The 20669-nt window shown below is 38.6% G+C and overlaps 1 protein-coding gene, 2 long non-coding RNA genes and 1 pseudogene across 3 annotated transcripts; 2 read left to right on the top strand and 2 right to left on the bottom strand.

The window, feature by feature from the left end:
- Positions 1 to 469: 469 nt before the first annotated feature.
- LOC136230642 (uncharacterized) lies at positions 470 to 3256 on the top strand. Its single transcript, XR_010689488.1, has 6 exons — positions 470 to 813; positions 900 to 967; positions 1058 to 1110; positions 1246 to 1325; positions 2071 to 2199; positions 2790 to 3256. It is a non-coding gene; the product is annotated as an uncharacterized lncRNA (long non-coding RNA).
- A 3087-nt stretch (positions 3257 to 6343) lies between these two features.
- On the bottom strand, positions 6344 to 13242 carry LOC136229786 (uncharacterized; annotated as a pseudogene).
- On the bottom strand, positions 13092 to 19192 carry LOC136230356 (uncharacterized). Its single transcript, XM_066019408.1, has 2 exons — positions 18950 to 19192; positions 13092 to 15226 (listed from the first exon to the last, which is right to left on the bottom strand). Exon 2 carries the CDS (start codon positions 15204 to 15206, stop codon positions 13494 to 13496), a length of 1713 nt encoding a protein of 570 aa, XP_065875480.1. The 5' UTR covers positions 15207 to 15226; positions 18950 to 19192; the 3' UTR covers positions 13092 to 13493.
- On the top strand, positions 16884 to 19666 carry LOC136230357 (uncharacterized). The gene is made up of 6 exons (XR_010689352.1): positions 16884 to 17223; positions 17310 to 17377; positions 17468 to 17520; positions 17656 to 17735; positions 18481 to 18609; positions 19200 to 19666. It is a non-coding gene; the product is annotated as an uncharacterized lncRNA (long non-coding RNA).
- Positions 19667 to 20669: the final 1003 nt, after the last annotated feature.

Below are 20669 nucleotides of genomic sequence, written 5' to 3'. Positions count from 1 at the left end.
ATTTTATTGATTAATTATAGTTTAAAATATTAACATATTTTTAAAGATATTAATAGTATATAATTAATTAATTATTTATCTTTCTACCAAAAAAAAAAAATTAATTATTTATCTTTTATTTATTTAGATCACTATTCAGTGACCGATATAATGCGGTGGCATCATAACCACTATACAGCGGTTAAAACCCGATTGATCGCAAACTGTTATATTTATTAAATAAAAAATAGTTATTGTTAAAACTTAAATTACAGATGAATTAATCTAACCTTAATTTACAACAATATATAATGTAGATTAAATAAAACTAAATTAAAAGTTAGTAAAATTAAAACTAAAATGGAAGAAAGTTGATATATATACCAGTACACATCATATGAAGCGAAGTGGAGTCGAGCCCATTTAAATTGATAAGTACCCAGGGTCCATTTAAGTGAAATGGAGGGCATATAGGTCATATTATTAGAGTTTTTAATTTGGATGTTAGGGCTTGTTTGCACATATCCATGTGCAGCCGCACTCATCCTCTCCTGATCTTCTTCTCCTTCAGAAACGCAGTCATGATCGGGCCTCCTGTCACCGTCGACGGCCGCCGTTCGCAACCTCCATTCTGCTCCGTTTACTAACCTTCTGCTCTGTTCTGTCTTGTTTCCGTCTCATCTTGGCCCGCCGTTCGCTGATGCTTGAGTTCCGATTCGAGTCCGCCGTTTGTCCGAGCTGCTCATTTTGATCCACCGCGGTGGCAGCTCCACCGACGACAGGGGTAACCGGAGACGAGCGGGTCTGCATCTCGGCGCTCTTCTAATTCTTCAGGTACCAGTTCCGTGGTTTTTGGTTTAGAAACCTTACTCGTTTTTGGTTGCTTACTAAGGCCCGGTGTTTTTCTTTGCATTTTTCAGTGAACTGGTTTCGGCTAAAGGCGATTCTGGTAATCGGAGATGAGCGAAGCGTTTCCGTATTTCTTCAGGTACCAGTTTCGCGATCTTAGTTTTTTTGTATAGGAATTTTATTTGTTTTTTTTTTTACTAAAGCCTACTGTTTGTTCTTTGCATTTTAGCTCGACTGTGGGCGAACTGGAATAGCTTCCGATTTAAAGGCCCTTCTGAACCTGTGAGATTTCATCCCTGCAGCTAAACTTCTGGTCTTTTTTTCATTTACTTAGCTGCTTGTTAACTCATGTTTGGGGTTAATACTTTTTATTCGGATTTACAGTCATTCTATTCTAAACCTTGCTCATTTTTGTAGCCCGGAACACTTGCTATATCAAACAGATACTGGACAACCTCGACACATCCAGTGAGGGCAAGATGAGCAAAAGGAAAAAGGTAATCAATCCTATCTAGCTGATTTCAATAGTTAGTGCTAGCATATATATTTGTTGGGATTATGGCTGAAAATGCAATACATGTACTGAACTGGAAAGAGTAAAAATAGTTTCAGGATGAAGCATTGAATTGAGTTAGATTGGTATTCTTTAACAACCTATTTCAAAAACAAAAATGATATATTTATTGAAAAAGTTTCTGTTGTTTTTGTAACTTCAGACATTTTCAGCTCCCGTTTTACCATTCTTGAAACCTTGTTAGCTGTGTGCGTTTCCATTTTTATTGCTGTTATGTTTTGTTTTATTTCCAGAAACTCATTTTTGATTATACATTCACAACTTCATTAAAAGGTAAGGATTAGTAAATCAAAAAAAGTCTAAACAAGTTCCATTTTGCCTCTGTTTTATTTTTCATGGATCTGATACGTATAAAAAGGTTTTGATTCCATTTTATTTTATCTACTTCTCATTGTTTTGTGTCAACTATCTTGTTATTTAGTTGTTTATTTCAACGTAAATGTTATCTTTAAGTATAAGGTTCCTGTATGCTAGGGAGAAAGAGCTACACAGCTCCATCTCCAGATACGCCTCTTAAGTAACCATCCGGTCACTTCAGGATGCACTAAGAACTTGTATTAAAAGGGCTCCCTTATTTTTACCCTACTGTATCTTTTCTGGTCTAGATATTTATTTTCTTAGAGGTATATGTACATGATTATGATTCTTCAGTTTATTGTGTTTTACAGGGTCCTATGGATTGGGCATTTGGACTATCTTTTGGCTGAAATTTATTCAACTGGAAAGGGCATTGTTGAGGTTGAAAGGGCTGAAATTGAAGGATTCTTATCAAATTTGGGTTCTACCTTTCTAGACAGGTACATACAGTAGGTTTTCTCTTACAATTTGTGCTACTGCTTGGTATTCTTGCTGGTTGGAGCCTTAAATGGGGAGTAGTTATCTAGTAGATCACATTTTACACTACATGGAAAGAAAAGAAAAGGCTACATTCTTTCTAATCCTATGATTGTTTAAGACCTCACTAGAACTCCGAACAGATAAATGGGTGGGGGTTGTTGAGGCTTTAAATTGAGCAATGTGCAAAATAATAAAGCTTTTAAATAAGAATCATGGTAGTAAACTAAAACATTTGACATATACTGAAACTAAAAGATAGGGACATAAACTTGCAATAGAAAGTTGTATTGTATTACCAACCTTACAAAGTAGGATTGATTTTGAGCCTGGAAATCCTTAGTTAGAATGCTCCTTGATTACAGATAGATTTTTACAGCCAAGAACCCTCCCTATTACAAGTTTAGTAGATGTTCCCTCTCATTTTCTTGCCTTTTTTGTTTTTTCTTGCTCTTTTCTTGCTGATTTTTGCTTCCTTTTTAGGTTTTCCTTTTTTCTGCTCTCTAATGTTTTTTTTTGCCCCCTTTTTTATGCTCAACTCCTCTATTTATAGATGCTCAAAGACACAACTGGGATTGTCTTTTGCTGGAGCCTCCTGCTGCATTTTGTCCACTGTGGTAGTGGCTGGTTTCAAGGTGCTGCATTGACTGCCCAAATTTGGCTCCTTCTTCTTTTGGATTCAAGTCCAGCAATCAGACTTGTCTTCTTCTTCTTTCTGAATGCAGTGGCTGGTTTCAAAGTGCAGTGCATTTGTCCATTGTGACAATGCCTATTTTCAAGATTGAAGGCTGTGGTGAACTTGTCTTTTCCCCTTTTGAATATATGAATTAACTGTAGTAAACTTGTCATTTTCTCCCTTTTTGAATCCCTGGATTAAATATGAGGTTGACCTTATTGTATGTATTTTTCTCACTTGCTTGTAATGGTTGAATTTGGGTTTAGGAATCTGTAAAATGAAAATCTAAATTAGCACTTGTCAAATGTAAACCTTATTTTCCTTAATAAGAGCATTTTATTCTATTTTCTCCAAACTCTTATCTCATCTAATGATTTAGATATGAATTATTAATTTATTTTTCCATTACTTAAATCTGAAATTTGGGAATTACTTATATTCTAAATATAAGGTATGATTAAAAATTATCTTTAAAGCTATTTTAAAGCTATATGAATAGCTCAACAATTAATTTGTAATCATGACTCATATTTAAAGTACAAGCATTTTCTAATATGATTTCATAATTAATAAGCTTGGAGAAATAATCTAACCATTTAGATATAAATTGAGTTTAACTAATAAATTTGAAATACAACCACTCCAAAAATCATATATAGAATGCAACAGATTATATCTCAAATACAATTTACAACCAGAAAAGTATTTTATTCCAATGAATCATATTTCGAATATAATTTGATAATTATATCGAGATATAAAGAATCAGTAGAAAATATAATTTCTCAATAAATTATACTTGTAATAAAAGTTTCCCTTTTTAATATGATTCATGAATTTGTTAAAATTCCAAATATAATCAGTTAAAGTTTAAAAAAAAACCGGACAAAAATGGGTATCTACAGCTGCCCCCACTTTGTATACCTCCATTAAAATGGAGTATACAAAGTACACATAGCTAACCATTTTTGCATTTTATTGTGCGAAAAAGTGAAAACTTAAAAACAAAGAAACGTTTAGGAAAACTCCTGAATGTTTGGATCAATCTATATTGATCTGGGGGTAATTAATTTATTAGTCCCTATATTTTGACAAAACACACTGTTTAGTCCCTGTATTTTCAAAAACACGCGGTAAAGTCCCTAACGTTTTTCTCGGTAAACAGTTTAGTCCCTAACGTTTTTCTCGGTGAACTGTTTAGTCCCTGCCGTTAGACTCTCATGAAGATTCTGTTAGTCAATTTGGATTTGCGTTCTTCTTTTCTTTTATTTTCCTTTCATTTAAACTGTAATGCATCTGAAATCAACTTTGAGTGTTCTTCTTCTTGATTTTCTTCTTAATCGTTCAAATTCGTAAGCATTGGGTCAGTTCTTTTTCTTGTTCTCCATACAAATAGCTTCTTCTTTTAAATTGGATTTCATCTTCTAAAGTTTGAAAGTAAATAGTAAAGAGTAATTTAGTCATTTCCGAAGTCATAAACGGTAAAAAAAATCTAACAAACAGACGGAAGGACTAAACAGTTCACTGAGAAAAAGGTTAGGGACCTTACCATGTGTTTTTTAAAATACAGGGACTAAACAGTGTGTTTTGTCAAAATATAGGGACTAATAAATTAATTACCCTTGATCTGGCTTGAGTCGTGTCGATTTGATTTTGGTTTGTGAGTGTTTAGAGCGGCTCCCCGCGCCTTGAATGAGCTCTTAGAGCGGCTTCCCGCGACTGATATGAGATTTGACATCCTCCAATTGTGAATGATTTGAAACTGCTCATTCTACGGTTTTGAATGACTTGAGACTGTGCATTCTCCAGCTTGAATGACCTTTGACGGGCATCCTCCGTTTGTTTTGAATGACGTTTATGGTCATCCTCCGTTTGTTTTGAATGACGTTTACGGGCATCCTCCGTTTGTTGTTGTTGTTTTTTAATGACGTTTACGGTCATCCTCCGTTGGTTTTGAATGACGTTTACGGTCATCCTCCGTTTGTTTTGAATGACGTTTACGGTCATCCTCCGTTTGTTTTGAATGACATTTACGGTCATCCTCTGTTTGTTGTTGTTGTTTTTTTTAATGACGTTTACGGTCATCCTCCGTTGGTTTTGAATGACGTTTATGGTCATCCTCCGTTTGTTTTGAATGACGTTTACGGTCATCCTCCGCTGTTTTGAATGACGTTTACGGTCACCCTCCGTTTGTTTTGAATGACGTTTACAGTCATCCTCCGTTTGTTTTGAATGACATTTACGGTCATCCTCCATTTGTTGTTGTTGTTGTTTTTTTTAATGACGTTTACGGTCATCTTCCATTGGTTTTGAATGACGTTTACGGTCATCCTCCGTTTGTTTTGAATGACGTTTACGGTCATCCTCCGCTGTTTTGAATGACGTTTACGGTCATCCTCCGTTTGTTTTGAATGACGTTTACGGTCATCCTCCGTTTGTTTTGAATGACATTTACGATCATCCTCCGTTTGTTTTGAATGACGTTTACGGTCATCCTCCGTTGTTTCTGAATGACGTAATTAGGTGATTCGCCGAGCGGACCCTCCTTATCTACTTTTGCATTTGCTCTTGATTTTTCAAATTTGGCCAGGACGATATTGTTGATCGTTCACCATGCTCTAACTGCCTTCCTGCAAAACAACTCGATACCTATGCAGGATGAAATGCATTGATGCACATGTTTAAATGCATGAAAAAGTTCTCTTTTCAAGATCATTGTTCAGAATTTTGGAAAAACAAATTTCATCGTTCTTTTTATTATTTTATGTGCCTTTTTTATTTTTAATCATTTGGCCCCTTGACTGGCATTGTCTCGTGTACTAATATGTTGCTTCCGGACATTGCTGTTTTAGACCGAGACTCTTGGGATTGAGATATACTGAAGATGTCTGGAAAGTGGTTGGGGAAGCTGTCAACTTGTCAAGCTTCTTTCTCCTAGATTTGCTGAGTTCGCCTATGTAGGCTTTTAATCCAGTGGATTTCTCCTAATGTCCTGTATCTTGCACATATTGTCCCTGTGGATTCTCAATTTAGTAGCATTTCCTTTGGGTTGCCCTGATTTTTGCCTAGACCGCCCTTACGGGTTTTCAATCTAGCATGCTTTTCATTCTTGTTTGCCTTAACTTTTGCCTAGACTGCCCTCACAGGTTTTCAATCTAGCAGGCTTTTCATTTTGCTCGCCTTAATTTTTGCCTAGATCGCCCTTACGGGTTTTCAATCTAGCAAGCTTTTCATTCTTGTTTGCCTTAACTTTTGCCTAGATCGCCCTTACGGGTTTTCAACCTAGCAGGCTTTTCATTCTTCTTCTATTTTCCTTTTTCTATTTTTTTTAAAAAGGAACTAGAATGAGACCCCATTTCAATGTATTTTATGATTAAATAGTTTATTATTTCCAATGAAGTTTTCTTAAGCGCATGTAGATGAAAGGAAGATTTGCGAAAGGGAAGTGCGAAAGGAGGTATAGACAAAGGTCAAACGCACATTTTATTTATTCAGAAAAGATTATAATCTTGACATACATGAAGGTCATAATCTACGCATAATATCTCTTAACAGCATCTGAGTTTATGGGATTTTCAAGCTCTTCCCCATCCATGTTGGTCAGGACTAGGGCCCCTCCCGAGAATGCTCTTTTCACCACATATGGCCCTTCGTACTTCGGAGTCCATTTTCCTCGTGGGTCTTGATGCCTCAAGAAAATCTTTTTCAGGACGAGATCTCCCTCTTGAAAGCTTTTGGCTCTTACTTTCTTTCCATACGACTTTATCAGTCTTCTCTGGTATAACTGCCCGTGACAGATTGCAGCCAACCTTTTTTCTTCGATAAAGTTCAACTGATCATATCTTCTCTGAACCCATTCCGACTCATCGAGCCCTGAATCCAACATGATTCGTAACGAAGGAATTTCTACCTCAACAGGTACAACAACTTCCATCCCATAGACCAAAGAGTATGGTGTAGCTCCACTCGATGTCCTTATAGTAGTTCGATACCCATGTAAGGCAAATGGTAACATTTCGTGCCAATCTTTGTAAGTGAGCGCCATCTTTTGTACTATTTTCTTGATATTCTTGTTAGCTGCTTCTACGGCGCCATTCATCTTTGGACGGTACGGGCTTGAGTTATGATGTTTGATCTTGAACTGAGCGCACATTTCCTCCATGGCTTTGTTATTGAAGTTCTTGGCATTATCCGTGATGATTCGTTCTGGTAACCCATATCGACATATGATGTTATTCTTGATGAACTTCTTTACAACTGCAGTGGTTACATTGGTGTATGAGGCTGCTTCTACCCATTTCGTGAAGTAATCGATGGCTACAAGGATGAAGCGATGACCATTTGATGCTTTTGGTTCGATAGATCCGACAACATCCAATCCCCACATTGCGAAGGGCCATGGAGCCACCATTACATGTAATGGTGTGGTCGGAGCGTTTATATTGTCTGCGTATATTTGACATTTGTGACACCTCTGAACATATTTGATGCAGTCCGATTCCATGGTGGACCAATAATATCCCATCCTGAGGATTTTCCTTGACAAGGCATGTCCTCCTAGATGAGTACCACAAAAGCCCCCATGTACTTCTTCTATTAGTCGCTTGCTTTGTGCATGATCAACACATCTTGTTAGTGTCGTGTCGGGACTTCTCTTGTAAAGAACATCTCCGCTAAGGAAGAAATTCGTGGCCAATCGTCGTATTGTCCGCTTATCTGTTTCTGAGGCCTCCAAGGGATACGCTTGGTATTGGATATATTTCTTAATATCGTAATACCACGGCTTCTCATCAGTCTCATTTTCTACGTTCCCACAGTAAGCCTGAGATCTCCTGAGTTCAATCTCTATTGTTGGGAAGTCTTTGAATTTTTCTAGCTCGAATGCCGCAGCTAGCGTTGCCAAAGCATCTGCCATTTGGTTTTCTAATCGGCACACATGTTCAAAGTGAATGTCATGGAATCCTTCAGCCATTTCTAAGATGTGTTCTTGATACGGGATTAGTTTGGCATCCCGGGTTTCCCACTCCCCATTTAGTTGATTGATCACCAAAGCGGAATCCCCATAGACCTTTAGCTTGCGGATATTCATCTCCAAAGCTGCCCGAACACCTAAGGCACATGCTTCATACTTAGCTATATTGTTCGTGCATTGGAAACAAAGTCTGGCAGTAATCGGGAAATGCTTTCCTTCTGGGGAGATTAGCACCACACCTACACCATGACCTAGGACATTTGAAGCCCCATCGAATCTCATGACCCAGTAAGTAGTACCATCTTCTTTGGTGTCTGTCACGGTAAAGACCTCCTCGTCTGGGAGGGAAGCGTCCAATGGGGTGTCATGTTCCACCGGATTTTCTGCTAAAAAACTAGATATTGCGGCCCCTTTGACCGCCTTTTGAGGCACATAAATTATGTCATATTCTGCCAACAACACTTGCCATCTTGCGATTTTTCCTGTCAGTGCCGGCTTCTCAAAGATAAATTTGATCGGATCCATAGGGGAGATCAAATGAGTAGTATTGTTCAACATATAATGTCTCAATCTATGTGCTGCCCATACTAACGCTGCACAAGTCTTCTCTAATGGAGAATACCGGGTTTCACAATCTGTGAACTTCTTGCTGATATAATAGATGGCACGCTCCTTCTTCTCAGATTCATCTTTTTGTGCTAAGAATGCCCCCATTGAGTTCTCGTGCACCGTTGATATAATAGTAACGGCTTTTCCGGATTTGGTGGGTGCAACACTGGTGCCTTCTGCAAGTATTCTTTGATTTTATCAAAAGCTGTTTGACATTCTAAATCCCATTTTCCTGGATTGTTCTTTCGGAGTAACTTGAAGATGGGTTCGCATTTCATTGTCATTTGAGCAATAAAACGGGCAATATAGTTAAGCCTTCCTAGAAAGCCCCTAACCTCTTTTTCTGTCTTCGGTGGAGGCATATCCGAAATTGCCTTGATCTTTGTAGGATCTGCTTCAATGCCCCTCCGACTAACAATAAATCCTAACAACTTTCCGGATGTTACCCCGAACACACACTTATTGGGGTTCAGCCGAATACTGTACTTCCGCAGCCTTTGGAAAACTTTCCTTAGTACTTCCACGTGATCTTCGTTTTCCCTGGACTTGGCGACCATATCGTCCATGTAAATCTCCATCTCTTTGTGCATCATGTCATGGAACAACGTCACCATGGCCCTTTGATAGGTGGCTCCAGCATTCTTGAGTCCAAAAGGCATCACCTTGTAACAGAAAGTTCCCCAATAGGTTATGAAGGTTGTCTTTTCACGGTCTAGCAAATCCATCAATATCTGATTATACCCCGAAAATCCATCCATCAAGGATAACATGTGAAACCCTGCAGTGTTGTCCACCAACACGTCTATATGTGGTAAGGGAAAGTTATCCTTTGGACTTGCTCTGTTTAAATCCCTATAATCCACGCACATTCTAACTTTTCCATCCTTCTTCGGGACTGGGACTATGTTCGCAACCCAATCTGGATAATTTGACACAGCTAGGAAACCAGCGTTAAATTGCTTCTGAACCTCTTCTTTTACTTTAAGGAGAGTTTCTGGCTTCATTCTCCTTAACTTCTGTTTGACAGGTCTAGATTCTGGCCTAAGCGGGAGCTTATGCACTACAATATCTGTATTTAACCCGGGCATGTCTTCATAAGACCAAGCGAACACATCCTTATACTCTCTTAGCAAAGCAATTAGTCTTCCTTTGGTTTCTGCATCTAAGGATCCATTTACCTTGGTCTCTTGTGGCTTATCATCTGTACCCAGGTTTACCATCTCGATATTGTCTGTTTGTGGTTCTATACTCATTTCCTGTCGTTCCAGCATTCTCTCGATTTCAATGGGGACTTCTTCTTCAAATTCTTCATCAGATTCGACCTCATATACTGGACAGTCGAAATTATGCGTAGGTTTATGATCATCAATCATGTCAATTTTATGATCGTCCCTGAATAAACATTCATAAAAGAAAAAGGAAAAAGCAATAAGCAATGGAGGGAAAGATGACACAAGAAAGGTGGATTAAAAATGCGCTTTTTATTGATCAACATCAACGAAAACATTGCCTTTTATTTATTATCTTTAAATCTTAGGCATAATTTAAAGATTTGACACAAAGTCATTACATTGAAATGGGAAACTCGTGAACATTCCAATTCTTTAACTCTTCCTGACAGTCAAAAACCCAATCTTGATCCTTTTCAGCTTCATTTTTCTCCAGGATTGCCGCGATTGTGGGCGTGTATGTCCCCGCCTTTGTGAAGGTGACATTAATATGTGGGATGTCAAGGGGCATGTCTCGTACCAGTTTACCCTCAATCTTGGCTATGCGCTTTTCCTTCATGTGAGCATAGAACTTCCTCATGTCTTCTGGAGTGAGTTCATATCCTAAACCCTCTCGGAAGCGATTCCCCTTAACATCTATAACTTCTCCCCTTTTGGCTAGCTGTTGCCCCACATTCTGCCCCCGAGTCATTTCTTTGGCAACCATGATGGAAGCAGGTGAGAAACGAGGCTCAAAATATTTGGGTCCTTTTGCCGTGTATACCACATTTACTGCCTCGAATACCTGAAAGGAGCTCTCGATAACATCCTCCTCTTCTTCTATGTAAGGAAATGATGAACACTGGCTGATCAGCAAATCTTCTTCTCCGGACACCTCCACTAGCTGATTATCCACAATGAACTTTATCTTCTGGTGTAGAGATGAGGGAACCGCTCCTGCAGAGTGGATCCACGGCCTCCCTAGCAGCATGCTGTAGGCCGGGTGAATGTCCATCACTTGGAAAGTGATATTGAAGATGGTTGGTCCGATCTGTATGGGCAATTCGATGTCTCCTATTACCTCCCTTCGGGTACCATCAAAGGCTTTCACGAATATGCGGCTAGGGCGTATGTAGGAGCTATCAATAGGTAGCTTGGCTAGTGTTTTCCTCGGTAGTATATTCAAAGCCGAACCATTATCAACCAACACTTTTGCCACCGAGAACTCCTTACATTTGATGGTTATATGCAGAGCTTTGCTATGGCCCGTTCCTTCACATGGCAACTCATCTTCTGTGAAAGTCAAGTAATTTGTTGCAACTATATTGCTGACAATGTTATCCACATTCTCTACAGATATATCATGACTGACATATGCTCGGTTTAACACCTTAAGAAGCGCATTTCGGTGAGATTCCGAGGTCAAGACCAGTGATAGTAACGATATCTTCGTCGGGATTCGATTTAGCTGCTCAATCACCATGTACTCACTTTGTTTCACAATTCTTAAGAATTCTAACGCGTCATGGTCAGGGACGGTGTTCCTTACAGGAGGTGCATCTAATTCTTCCTCAAGATGAACTTCACCTTCTTTGGCCTTCCCTTTCCTACGCCTATCAACCTCTTCTTGGCGCTTCTTGGCGATTTCTTCAGAAGAGAAGCAACGACCGCTTCTGGTCATTCCTGATATTCCAGCGATGTCTTCCTTGGTTTGAGCGCTATTACATGATTGAGGTATTACTTTATTACCATATATCCATGGCACAGCCTTGTCATTCTCGTAGGGGAAAGGAGTAGGGATTTGGACTTCTAGTTTTACAAAGGACACCCCGAGGTCATCTGACTTTACCGGATTTTTCGGGACCCAATCAATAACTAGCTGAGTTGGCTTCATCGATTCATCTTCATGTAACATATTTATCATATGCATACCTTCACTCCTTCTTCCGAAAGACAGAATTCCCGAATTCATACATTCTTGGACCTTTTTCCTAAATAGCTCGCATTTCTGAATCGAATGGTCGACGTCCCATTCGTGATACCAACAAGTATTGCTTCTTGCGTCCCTCCTTTCCATGATTAAGCCTGTGTCACACATAGCTCGGTATATCTGCTCCATTGGCATGACGATGTTATATGCCTCAGTCCTATACTCGTACCAATCCTCGTCCCAAATAGCATTAACACTAGTGTTCCCATGGCTAGGAAGAGGGTTGTTCTTGACATCTGGCTTCTGATTAGTCTGATTGAATTTCAACCAACCTGTCTTTACAAGTAACTGGACTTTTCTCTTAAATGCGGGGCACCTCTCGATGGAATGTCCTACAGCCCCAACATGGTATTCACACTTGGCGTTAGCATCATACCAGTTCGGATATGGCGGAGTCAGAGGGACCAATGGTGTGATTGAGACCTGTCTATTTTGCAATAACTGTGGGAATAGCTCGGCATAAGTGATGGGAATTGGATCTATAGGCTCCCATTCCTTTGTCCGCCCTCCGGTCTTTTGATTGCCAAAGGTGTTTCCTTGGGGGACATTTGCTACATAGTTGTCCCGAGGCACAGTCGTTCCATAAGTGGGTACTTCACGGGAACATTCCACCATGTGGGCCTCTTTTTTGAATCCGTTTCCATTTTTCTTTATAATGGACTTATCCGCAGATGATGCATCCAATTTCCCACTCCTTATGGCTATTTCCACTCTCTCTCCAGCCACGACAAAATCAGAGAAGCGTGTCGCACTGTGGGCGATCAAGATCCCATAGTATGGGGCTTTGAGTGTTTCTAGGAAGATACTGATCATTTCTGTCTCTGTTAGGAGAGGTTTCACCTGAGCCGCCCGGTCTCTCCACATGATGGCATATTCCCGAAAAGTTTGGTCCCTTTTCTTTTCAGTCATCCTCAAATCCTCCCTAGTAGGAGCCAAGTCCACATTATGCCTGTATTGTTTGATGAAGGCATCAGCTAAATTTCTCCAACTCCGGATGTGAATCTTCTCAAGTTGCATATACCATCTCAGAGCCGCTGCTTGCAAACTTTCTTGGAAGACATGAATCAACAACTTGTCGTTGCTTGAGTAAGATGCCATCTTGCTGCAGTACATGGTTAAGTGCTCTTTTGGACAGGTTGTCCCGGTAAACTTCTCAAAGTCTGGAGTTTTAAACTTGTAGGGTATTACAATATCGGGAATCAGGCATAGGGATCTTGCGTCTATGACATCGTGGTTCCCCTCAATGCTCCTTAATCTTTCCTCGAGCGATTCCAATCTTTCATTGCCTGCTTTCACCTCATCAAAGTCTGGCACTGCAATTTCAATGTTGTCTTTCTGGAGATTTGTGTTATTGTTTCCAGACCCTTCCCCCTCTGCATCGTCCTTATGTCCTTCAGGGTTAGAAGTTTCAGGTCCTCCTGCGGCTGGACCCTTGTCCTTAAGCAACCTCATTAGCATGGCCATTTGCTCCTTCAGTTCTTGGATCCCTGCTAGTTGTCCTTTCATGACATCTATCTCCCGTCGGAGCTCTTCATTTGATCGCTCATCCATAATCCTAGTCTTCGATCGTGTTTGGTAGCGGTAAGCCAGGAAGAATTTTTGTACACGAGACTATACTTCCGGGGGTCTTTTCTGTTTTTCAAGAAGGAAAAGTTTTGTTTTAAAAGTTTTTTTTGTTAAAAAAAAATGCATGAGAAATGATGCGGTGCTGAAACGAAACACAATTCCATTAATTAAAATTTCTTTCATACAAACTATCAAATTAAAACATAAACAACAACATTTGACAACAATCTCATACTTCAGTTAAATTCGCCATAGTGCGCCATCTCCTCGATGAGGTCATTCAAGCGTCCATACAATTCTGCCCCCTGAGCATTGGAAACCGCTAGTCCTACTTGTATACTGGTCAATTCACGTGATATGCTTCCTGCTCTAGCCGCTATTGTTCTGAAGATCTTTGTGGCTCGAATGATCTGTTCGTCTCTTACTTTCCCCTCTTGCTGGTATACATAGTTATGATCTTGCAACTCACGGATCTTGTTGTCATAATCCTCGATTTTTATCGATGTGGTGTCGAGATAGTATCGGTACTCGTCAGAAATACTGTCCCTTTCCTCTTTTATCCACTGATTCTCAACTTCCAATTCAAGGATCCTCCTTTGTAGGCGGTCGATTTCGATCTCCTGGGCTGGATTTATCGGGATATCTAAGTCCATGAGTTCTTCAGATCCTTCCAAGACAGTGAACCTCCTTTCCCGGCTCTGAACCCAGCTCCGATGACCATCGCTTGCTATAGTTCTTAGTTGAAAACGATCAACTTTCCTTATTTTCCCCCAAGCCACGAGTATGGCTTGTACCTTGTTTTTTGCACCAGGTTCTTCATAAGAGAAGTTGGAATGCCCTAAGCCGGCGGTCACAGGTACAAATTGTCGTGCTCCGAACTGTCTACGCACCATACAAGGCGCATAACCAATCCCACCCCATGGTACGAGGAGTGGCACCCATAAGTAGTCGCCGCATCTAAAGATAGCTTCTTCTTCGATGTTCCATTTAGCCACCCATTGTATTTGGTTTTCTCCGAGTCGCTCTAGGAACCTTAGCCAATTTCTCCTAGAAGGTCCAGTTTTGGGCCAACCCACTTTTACAAAGTCATTGATGTAGTTTTTTGCCGGATCGTACGCTTTGTTGTATATCACCCTTGGGAAATTAAAGCGTTCAGGACAGTGCAAGTGACTCAGGGCCCATATGCATAAAAGTTGTGTACATCCTTCAAATCTGCCTCCCAACATTCGGCATTTGTCAAGCGATCGAAACGTCTCCGCTAAAATCCCAATGATCGGATTTTCTCCATATGCCCTTCGCTGAACGACTCTAGTGAAGTACAAAACCACTTTTGGGTCGACCTTCCCTTGTCGCTTGGGAAACAGAACCAAGCCATAAACCAAGAGTGCTATCATCTTTAGCCCCTTCTCATTGTCACGGTTCTCATCCGCGAATGCTAGCATTTTGGATGTGTCAAACTCATGACCCGACCTCCATTCTCTGATGTCATCAGACTGCTTCCCAACCATTCTAGCTAATTGCCTCCACGGTTTCTCATCTTTATTGTAGACATATACCCTATGCCCATCTGTTAATGGAATATTCAAGAGTTGATGGTATTCCTCCAAGGTCGGGGTCAGATCATGTTCTCCGAAAGTGAAACATTTATAGACTGGGCTCCAAAAGTTTACCAAAGCTCTGATCAATGCAGGCTGTACCGGAACATATAACAAGTGCACAATCCACCCATACTGTATGGTTAGGCTTCTGAGAGCTTCATTTGCCAATCTATCAACAATAGTCTTTAAGCCTTTGAGGTCACTCGGGCTTGAGTCAACATCAACCAAACCTGAAGGTAAAACCATACCCCGGGGAGCCTTGCTATCTCCATGAACTTCCTGACTCCTTCGAGACCAATCATCAACTGCTCCTTCGCCTAAAACTTCTATCATGTTTGAGGATGATGCCATGAGATTGTGTCAAAGTATTCCTGTTTATGTTTTTATTCGGTAAATGACATGAAAGAAAGTAAATGAGACATTAATATAAAAGAATTGTGTTTCGCTATGGAACCAATGTATAATAAAATTTCCCCATTTAAGTTGTAGTCAATGCCAATTTAGTATTCATCGGAAGATCCATTTTACTTGCTATTTGATAAATTCTTTTTATATCCCGAGAAATGATTTTTCCTTAAGATAACATTATAAAACCTTTAGGCATGTGTGATTTGTCATTTTACAACCTTTATGGGAAAATCATGTCTTATTAATGTCGACACCAATATAAAAAGGGTTAGACATAATCATAGATACGTCAATCAAATCACACCAAACAATTTTATATTATGATGCACATCCTATAGGGTTAACCTGCACAAAAGATTGGCTTCTGGTGGGTAGCTCTTGGATCTATTTCTAAAGGTACAAAAGTCATTGTTCGGGTCACAAATCCTTAACCCCATCATTGCTGAATAGGGAAGTCCAATTTGAGTTGAGTCGTTTCAGGACCCCAACCTCGGTGTTCCCGAGAGGACAGTCCGTACTTTGCCTCGTCCTAGATCCTAGAAAAGGGTAAGATCATATACATGACCTTTGAGTGCAAGTGTGATAGTGTGGCTTGAATGATATGTCAATAAAATAACATTTAATTAAAGCAATAACATATACAATAATAAACACATAGTACAAGCAGTTAGAAATACATATACAGCCAGGAAATCAATGTCCCCAACAGAGTCGCCAGCTGTCACGCCCGTGCCCACGGATCGCGAACTGTTATATATTTTCGATGTAGCTCTCGCTCTACTGGTTTATTAATGGTGATGGACAGTCCCTTTAGGGAGACAAATCCTATGGGTTTTTGAGTCGCCACCAATCAGTTGGACGGTCTGATTGGACACCGATTTGATTCCGAATCGACCCATTCGGGTAAGCTCGGATAAGGTAATGGTCTGCGGTGATTCTAAGCTCGGTTTCCGGTTACGTGTAGGGAAGAGACGTAATCTCACCCTACCCCGCCCGATAAATCGGTACTGTTGTAGTTCTAAATGTTTGCTCTATATGCTTATGTCTATGATTGCTTTGAAATGTTGTTAATCGTATCAATTAAGGCCTTTGACGATACTCGTAAGGTTATGGTCATACGACCGTAATAGGATCGTTATCCAACGATCAAAATTGGTAAAGAAACCCGTAGATTATTTTTATTTTATTGATTAATTATAGTTTAAAATATTAACATATTTTTAAAGATATTAATAGTATATAATTAATTAATTATTTATCTTTTATTTATTTAGATCACTATTCAGTGACCGATATAATGCGGTGGCATCATAACCACTATACAGCGGTTAAAACCCGATTGATTGCAAACTGTTATATTTATTAAATAAAAAATAGTTATTGTTAAAACTTAAATTAAAGATGAATTAATCTAACCTTAATTTACAACAATATATAATGTAGATTAAATAAAACTAAATTAAAAGTTAGTAAAATTAAAACTAAAATGGAAGAAAGTTGATATATATACCAGTACACATCATATGAAGCGAAGTGGAGTCGAGTCCATTTAAATTGATAAGTACCCAGGGTCCATTTAAGTGAAATGGAGGGCATATAGGTCATATTATTAGAGTTTTTAATTTGGATGTTAGGGCTTGTTTGCACATATCCATGTGCAGCCGCACTCATCCTCTCCTGATCTTCTTCTCCTTCAGAAACGCAGTCATGATCGGGCCTCCTGTCACCGTCGACGGCCGCTGTTCGCAACCTCCATTCTGCTCCGTTTACTAACCTTCTGCTCTGTTCTGTCTTGTTTCCGTCTCGTCTTGGCCCGCCGTTCGCTGATGCTTGAGTTCCGATTCGAGTCCGCCGTTTGTCCGAGCTGCTCATTTTGATCCACCGTGGCGGCAGCTCCACCGACGACAGGGGTAACCGGAGACGAGCGGGTCTGCATCTCGGCGCTCTTCTAATTCTTCAGGTACCAGTTCCGTGGTTTTTGGTTTAGAAACCTTACTCGTTTTTGGTTGCTTACTAAGGCCCGGTGTTTTTCTTTGCATTTTTCAGTGAACTGGTTTCGGCTAAAGGCGATTCTGGTAATCGGAGATGAGCGAAGCGTTTCCGTATTTCTTCAGGTACCAGTTTCGCGATCTTAGTTTTTTTGTATAGGAATTTTATTTGTTTTTTTTTTTACTAAAGCCTACTGTTTGTTCTTTGCATTTTAGCTCGACTGTGGGCGAACTGGAATAGCTTCCGATTTAAAGGCCCTTCTGAACCTGTGAGATTTCATCCCTGCAGCTAAACTTCTGGTCTTTTTTTCATTTACTTAGCTGCTTGTTAACTCATGTTTGGGGTTAATACTTTTTATTCGGATTTACAGTCATTCTATTCTAAACCTTGCTCATTTTTGTAGCCCGGAACACTTGCTATATCAAACAGATACTGGACAACCTCGACACATCCAGTGAGGGCAAGATGAGCAAAAGGAAAAAGGTAATCAATCCTATCTAGCTGATTTCAATAGTTAGTGCTAGCATATATATTTGTTGGGATTATGGCTGAAAATGCAATACATGTACTGAACTGGAAAGAGTAAAAATAGTTTCAGGATGAAGCATTGAATTGAGTTAGATTGGTATTCTTTAACAACCTATTTCAAAAACAAAAATGATATATTTATTGAAAAAGTTTCTGTTGTTTTTGTAACTTCAGACATTTTCAGCTCCCGTTTTACCATTCTTGAAACCTTGTTAGCTGTGTGCGTTTCCATTTTTATTGCTGTTATGTTTTGTTTTATTTCCAGAAACTCATTTTTGATTATACATTCACAACTTCATTAAAAGGTAAGGATTAGTAAATCAAAAAAAGTCTAAACAAGTTCCATTTTGCCTCTGTTTTATTTTTCATGGATCTGATACGTATAAAAAGGTTTTGATTCCATTTTATTTTATCTACTTCTCATTGTTTTGTGTCAACTATCTTGTTATTTAGTTGTTTATTTCAACGTAAATGTTATCTTTAAGTATAAGGTTCCTGTATGCTAGGGAGAAAGAGCTACACAGCTCCATCTCCAGATACGCCTCTTAAGTAACCATCCGGTCACTTCAGGATGCACTAAGAACTTGTATTAAAAGGGCTCCCTTATTTTTACCCTACTGTATCTTTTCTGGTCTAGATATTTATTTTCTTAGAGGTATATGTACATGATTATGATTCTTCAGTTTATTGTGTTTTACAGGGTCCTATGGATTGGGCATTTGGACTATCTTTTGGCTGAAATTTATTCAACTGGAAAGGGCATTGTTGAGGTTGAAAGGGCTGAAATTGAAGGATTCTTATCAAATTTGGGTTCTACCTTTCTAGACAGGTACATACAGTAGGTTTTCTCTTACAATTTGTGCTACTGCTTGGTATTCTTGCTGGTTGGAGCCTTAAATGGGGAGTAGTTATCTAGTAGATCACATTTTACACTACATGGAAAGAAAAGAAAAGGCTACATTCTTTCTAATCCTATGATTGTTTAAGACCTCACTAGAACTCCGAACAGATAAATGGGTGGGGGTTGTTGAGGCTTTAAATTGAGCAATGTGCAAAATAATAAAGCTTTTAAATAAGAATCATGGTAGTAAACTAAAACATTTGACATATACTGAAACTAAAAGATAGGGACATAAACTTGCAATAGAAAGTTGTATTGTATTACCAACCTTACAAAGTAGGATTGATTTTGAGCCTGGAAATCCTTAGTTAGAATGCTCCTTGATTACAGATAGATTTTTACAGCCAAGAACCCTCCCTATTACAAGTTTAGTAGATGTTCCCTCTCATTTTCTTGCCTTTTTTGTTTTTTCTTGCTCTTTTCTTGCTGATTTTTGCTTCCTTTTTAGGTTTTCCTTTTTTCTGCTCTCTAATGTTTTTTTTTGCCCCCTTTTTTATGCTCAACTCCTCTATTTATAGATGCTCAAAGACACAACTGGGATTGTCTTTTGCTGGAGCCTCCTGCTGCATTTTGTCCACTGTGGTAGTGGCTGGTTTCAAGGTGCTGCATTGACTGCCCAAATTTGGCTCCTTCTTCTTTTGGATTCAAGTCCAGCAATCAGACTTGTCTTCTTCTTCTTTCTGAATGCAGTGGCTGGTTTCAAAGTGCAGTGCATTTGTCCATTGTGACAATGCCTATTTTCAAGATTGAAGGCTGTGGTGAACTTGTCTTTTCCCCTTTTGAATATATGAATTAACTGTAGTAAACTTGTCATTTTCTCCCTTTTTGAATCCCTGGATTAAATATGAGGTTGACCTTATTGTATGTATTTTTCTCACTTGCTTGTAATGGTTGAATTTGGGTTTAGGAATCTGTAAAATGAAAATCTAAATTAGCACTTGTCAAATGTAAACCTTATTTTCCTTAATAAGAGCATTTTATTCTATTTTCTCCAAACTCTTATCTCATCTAATGATTTAGATATGAATTATTAATTTATTTTTCCATTACTTAAATCTGAAATTTGGGAATTACTTATATTCTAAATATAAGGTATGATTAAAAATTATCTTTAAAGCTATTTTAAAGCTATATGAATAGCTCAACAATTAATTTGTAATCATGACTCATATTTAAAGTACAAGCATTTTCTAATATGATTTCATAATTAATAAGCTTGGAGAAATAATCTAACCATTTAGATATAAATTGAGTTTAACTAATAAATTTGAAATACAACCACTCCAAAAATCATATATAGAATGCAACAGATTATATCTCAAATACAATTTACAACCAGAAAAGTATTTTATTCCAATGAATCATATTTCGAATATAATTTGATAATTATATCGAGATATAAAGAATCAGTAGAAAATATAATTTCTCAATAAATTATACTTGTAATAAAAGTTTTCCTTTTTAATATGTTTCATGAATTTGTTAAAATTCCAAATATAATCAGTTAAAGTTTAAAAAAAACCGGACAAAAATGGGTATCTACAGCTGCCCCCACTTTGTATACCTCCATTAAAATAGGTCACACATAAGACTTGGAACCTAAAAGAGAGATAGATGTTAATTAATTAATGGAAGCCCAATGAGGCTCATGGACCATAGGGGGGGTCGAAATTCATGTATGGTACATGAATAATTAATTTGATTTTAATCAATCCTAATTAGATTAGGATTATGAATTAAATTAATTAAGAGATAAATAAGTTAGGAGTTTTAATTAGATTATAATACTCCTATTATTATCCAATAAGGTTATTATTATTATCCTTAATATGTTAGATATATAATGAGATAATAATTAGGAATTCTATTCCGAATTGAATTCCTATTCAGTAACCTAATTCTATCTAACTAGGGATTAGATACAAGAGATTATAAATACCCCCCCACTATGTGATTTTCAAAATCCTTCAACCCTAATCCAAGGCTAG

Source organism: Euphorbia lathyris, chromosome 5 (genome assembly GCF_963576675.1).
Source record: "Euphorbia lathyris chromosome 5, ddEupLath1.1, whole genome shotgun sequence".
Classification (NCBI taxonomy): domain Eukaryota; kingdom Viridiplantae; phylum Streptophyta; class Magnoliopsida; order Malpighiales; family Euphorbiaceae; genus Euphorbia; species Euphorbia lathyris.
This window is presented reverse-complemented; position numbering and strand designations above follow the sequence as displayed.

Bases quoted from the DNA above. Each gene is read 5' to 3' on its own strand.
- LOC136230356 (XM_066019408.1), bottom strand. From the start codon at position 15,206: ATGGCATCATCCTCAAACATGATAGAAGTTTTAGGCGAAGGAGCAGTT.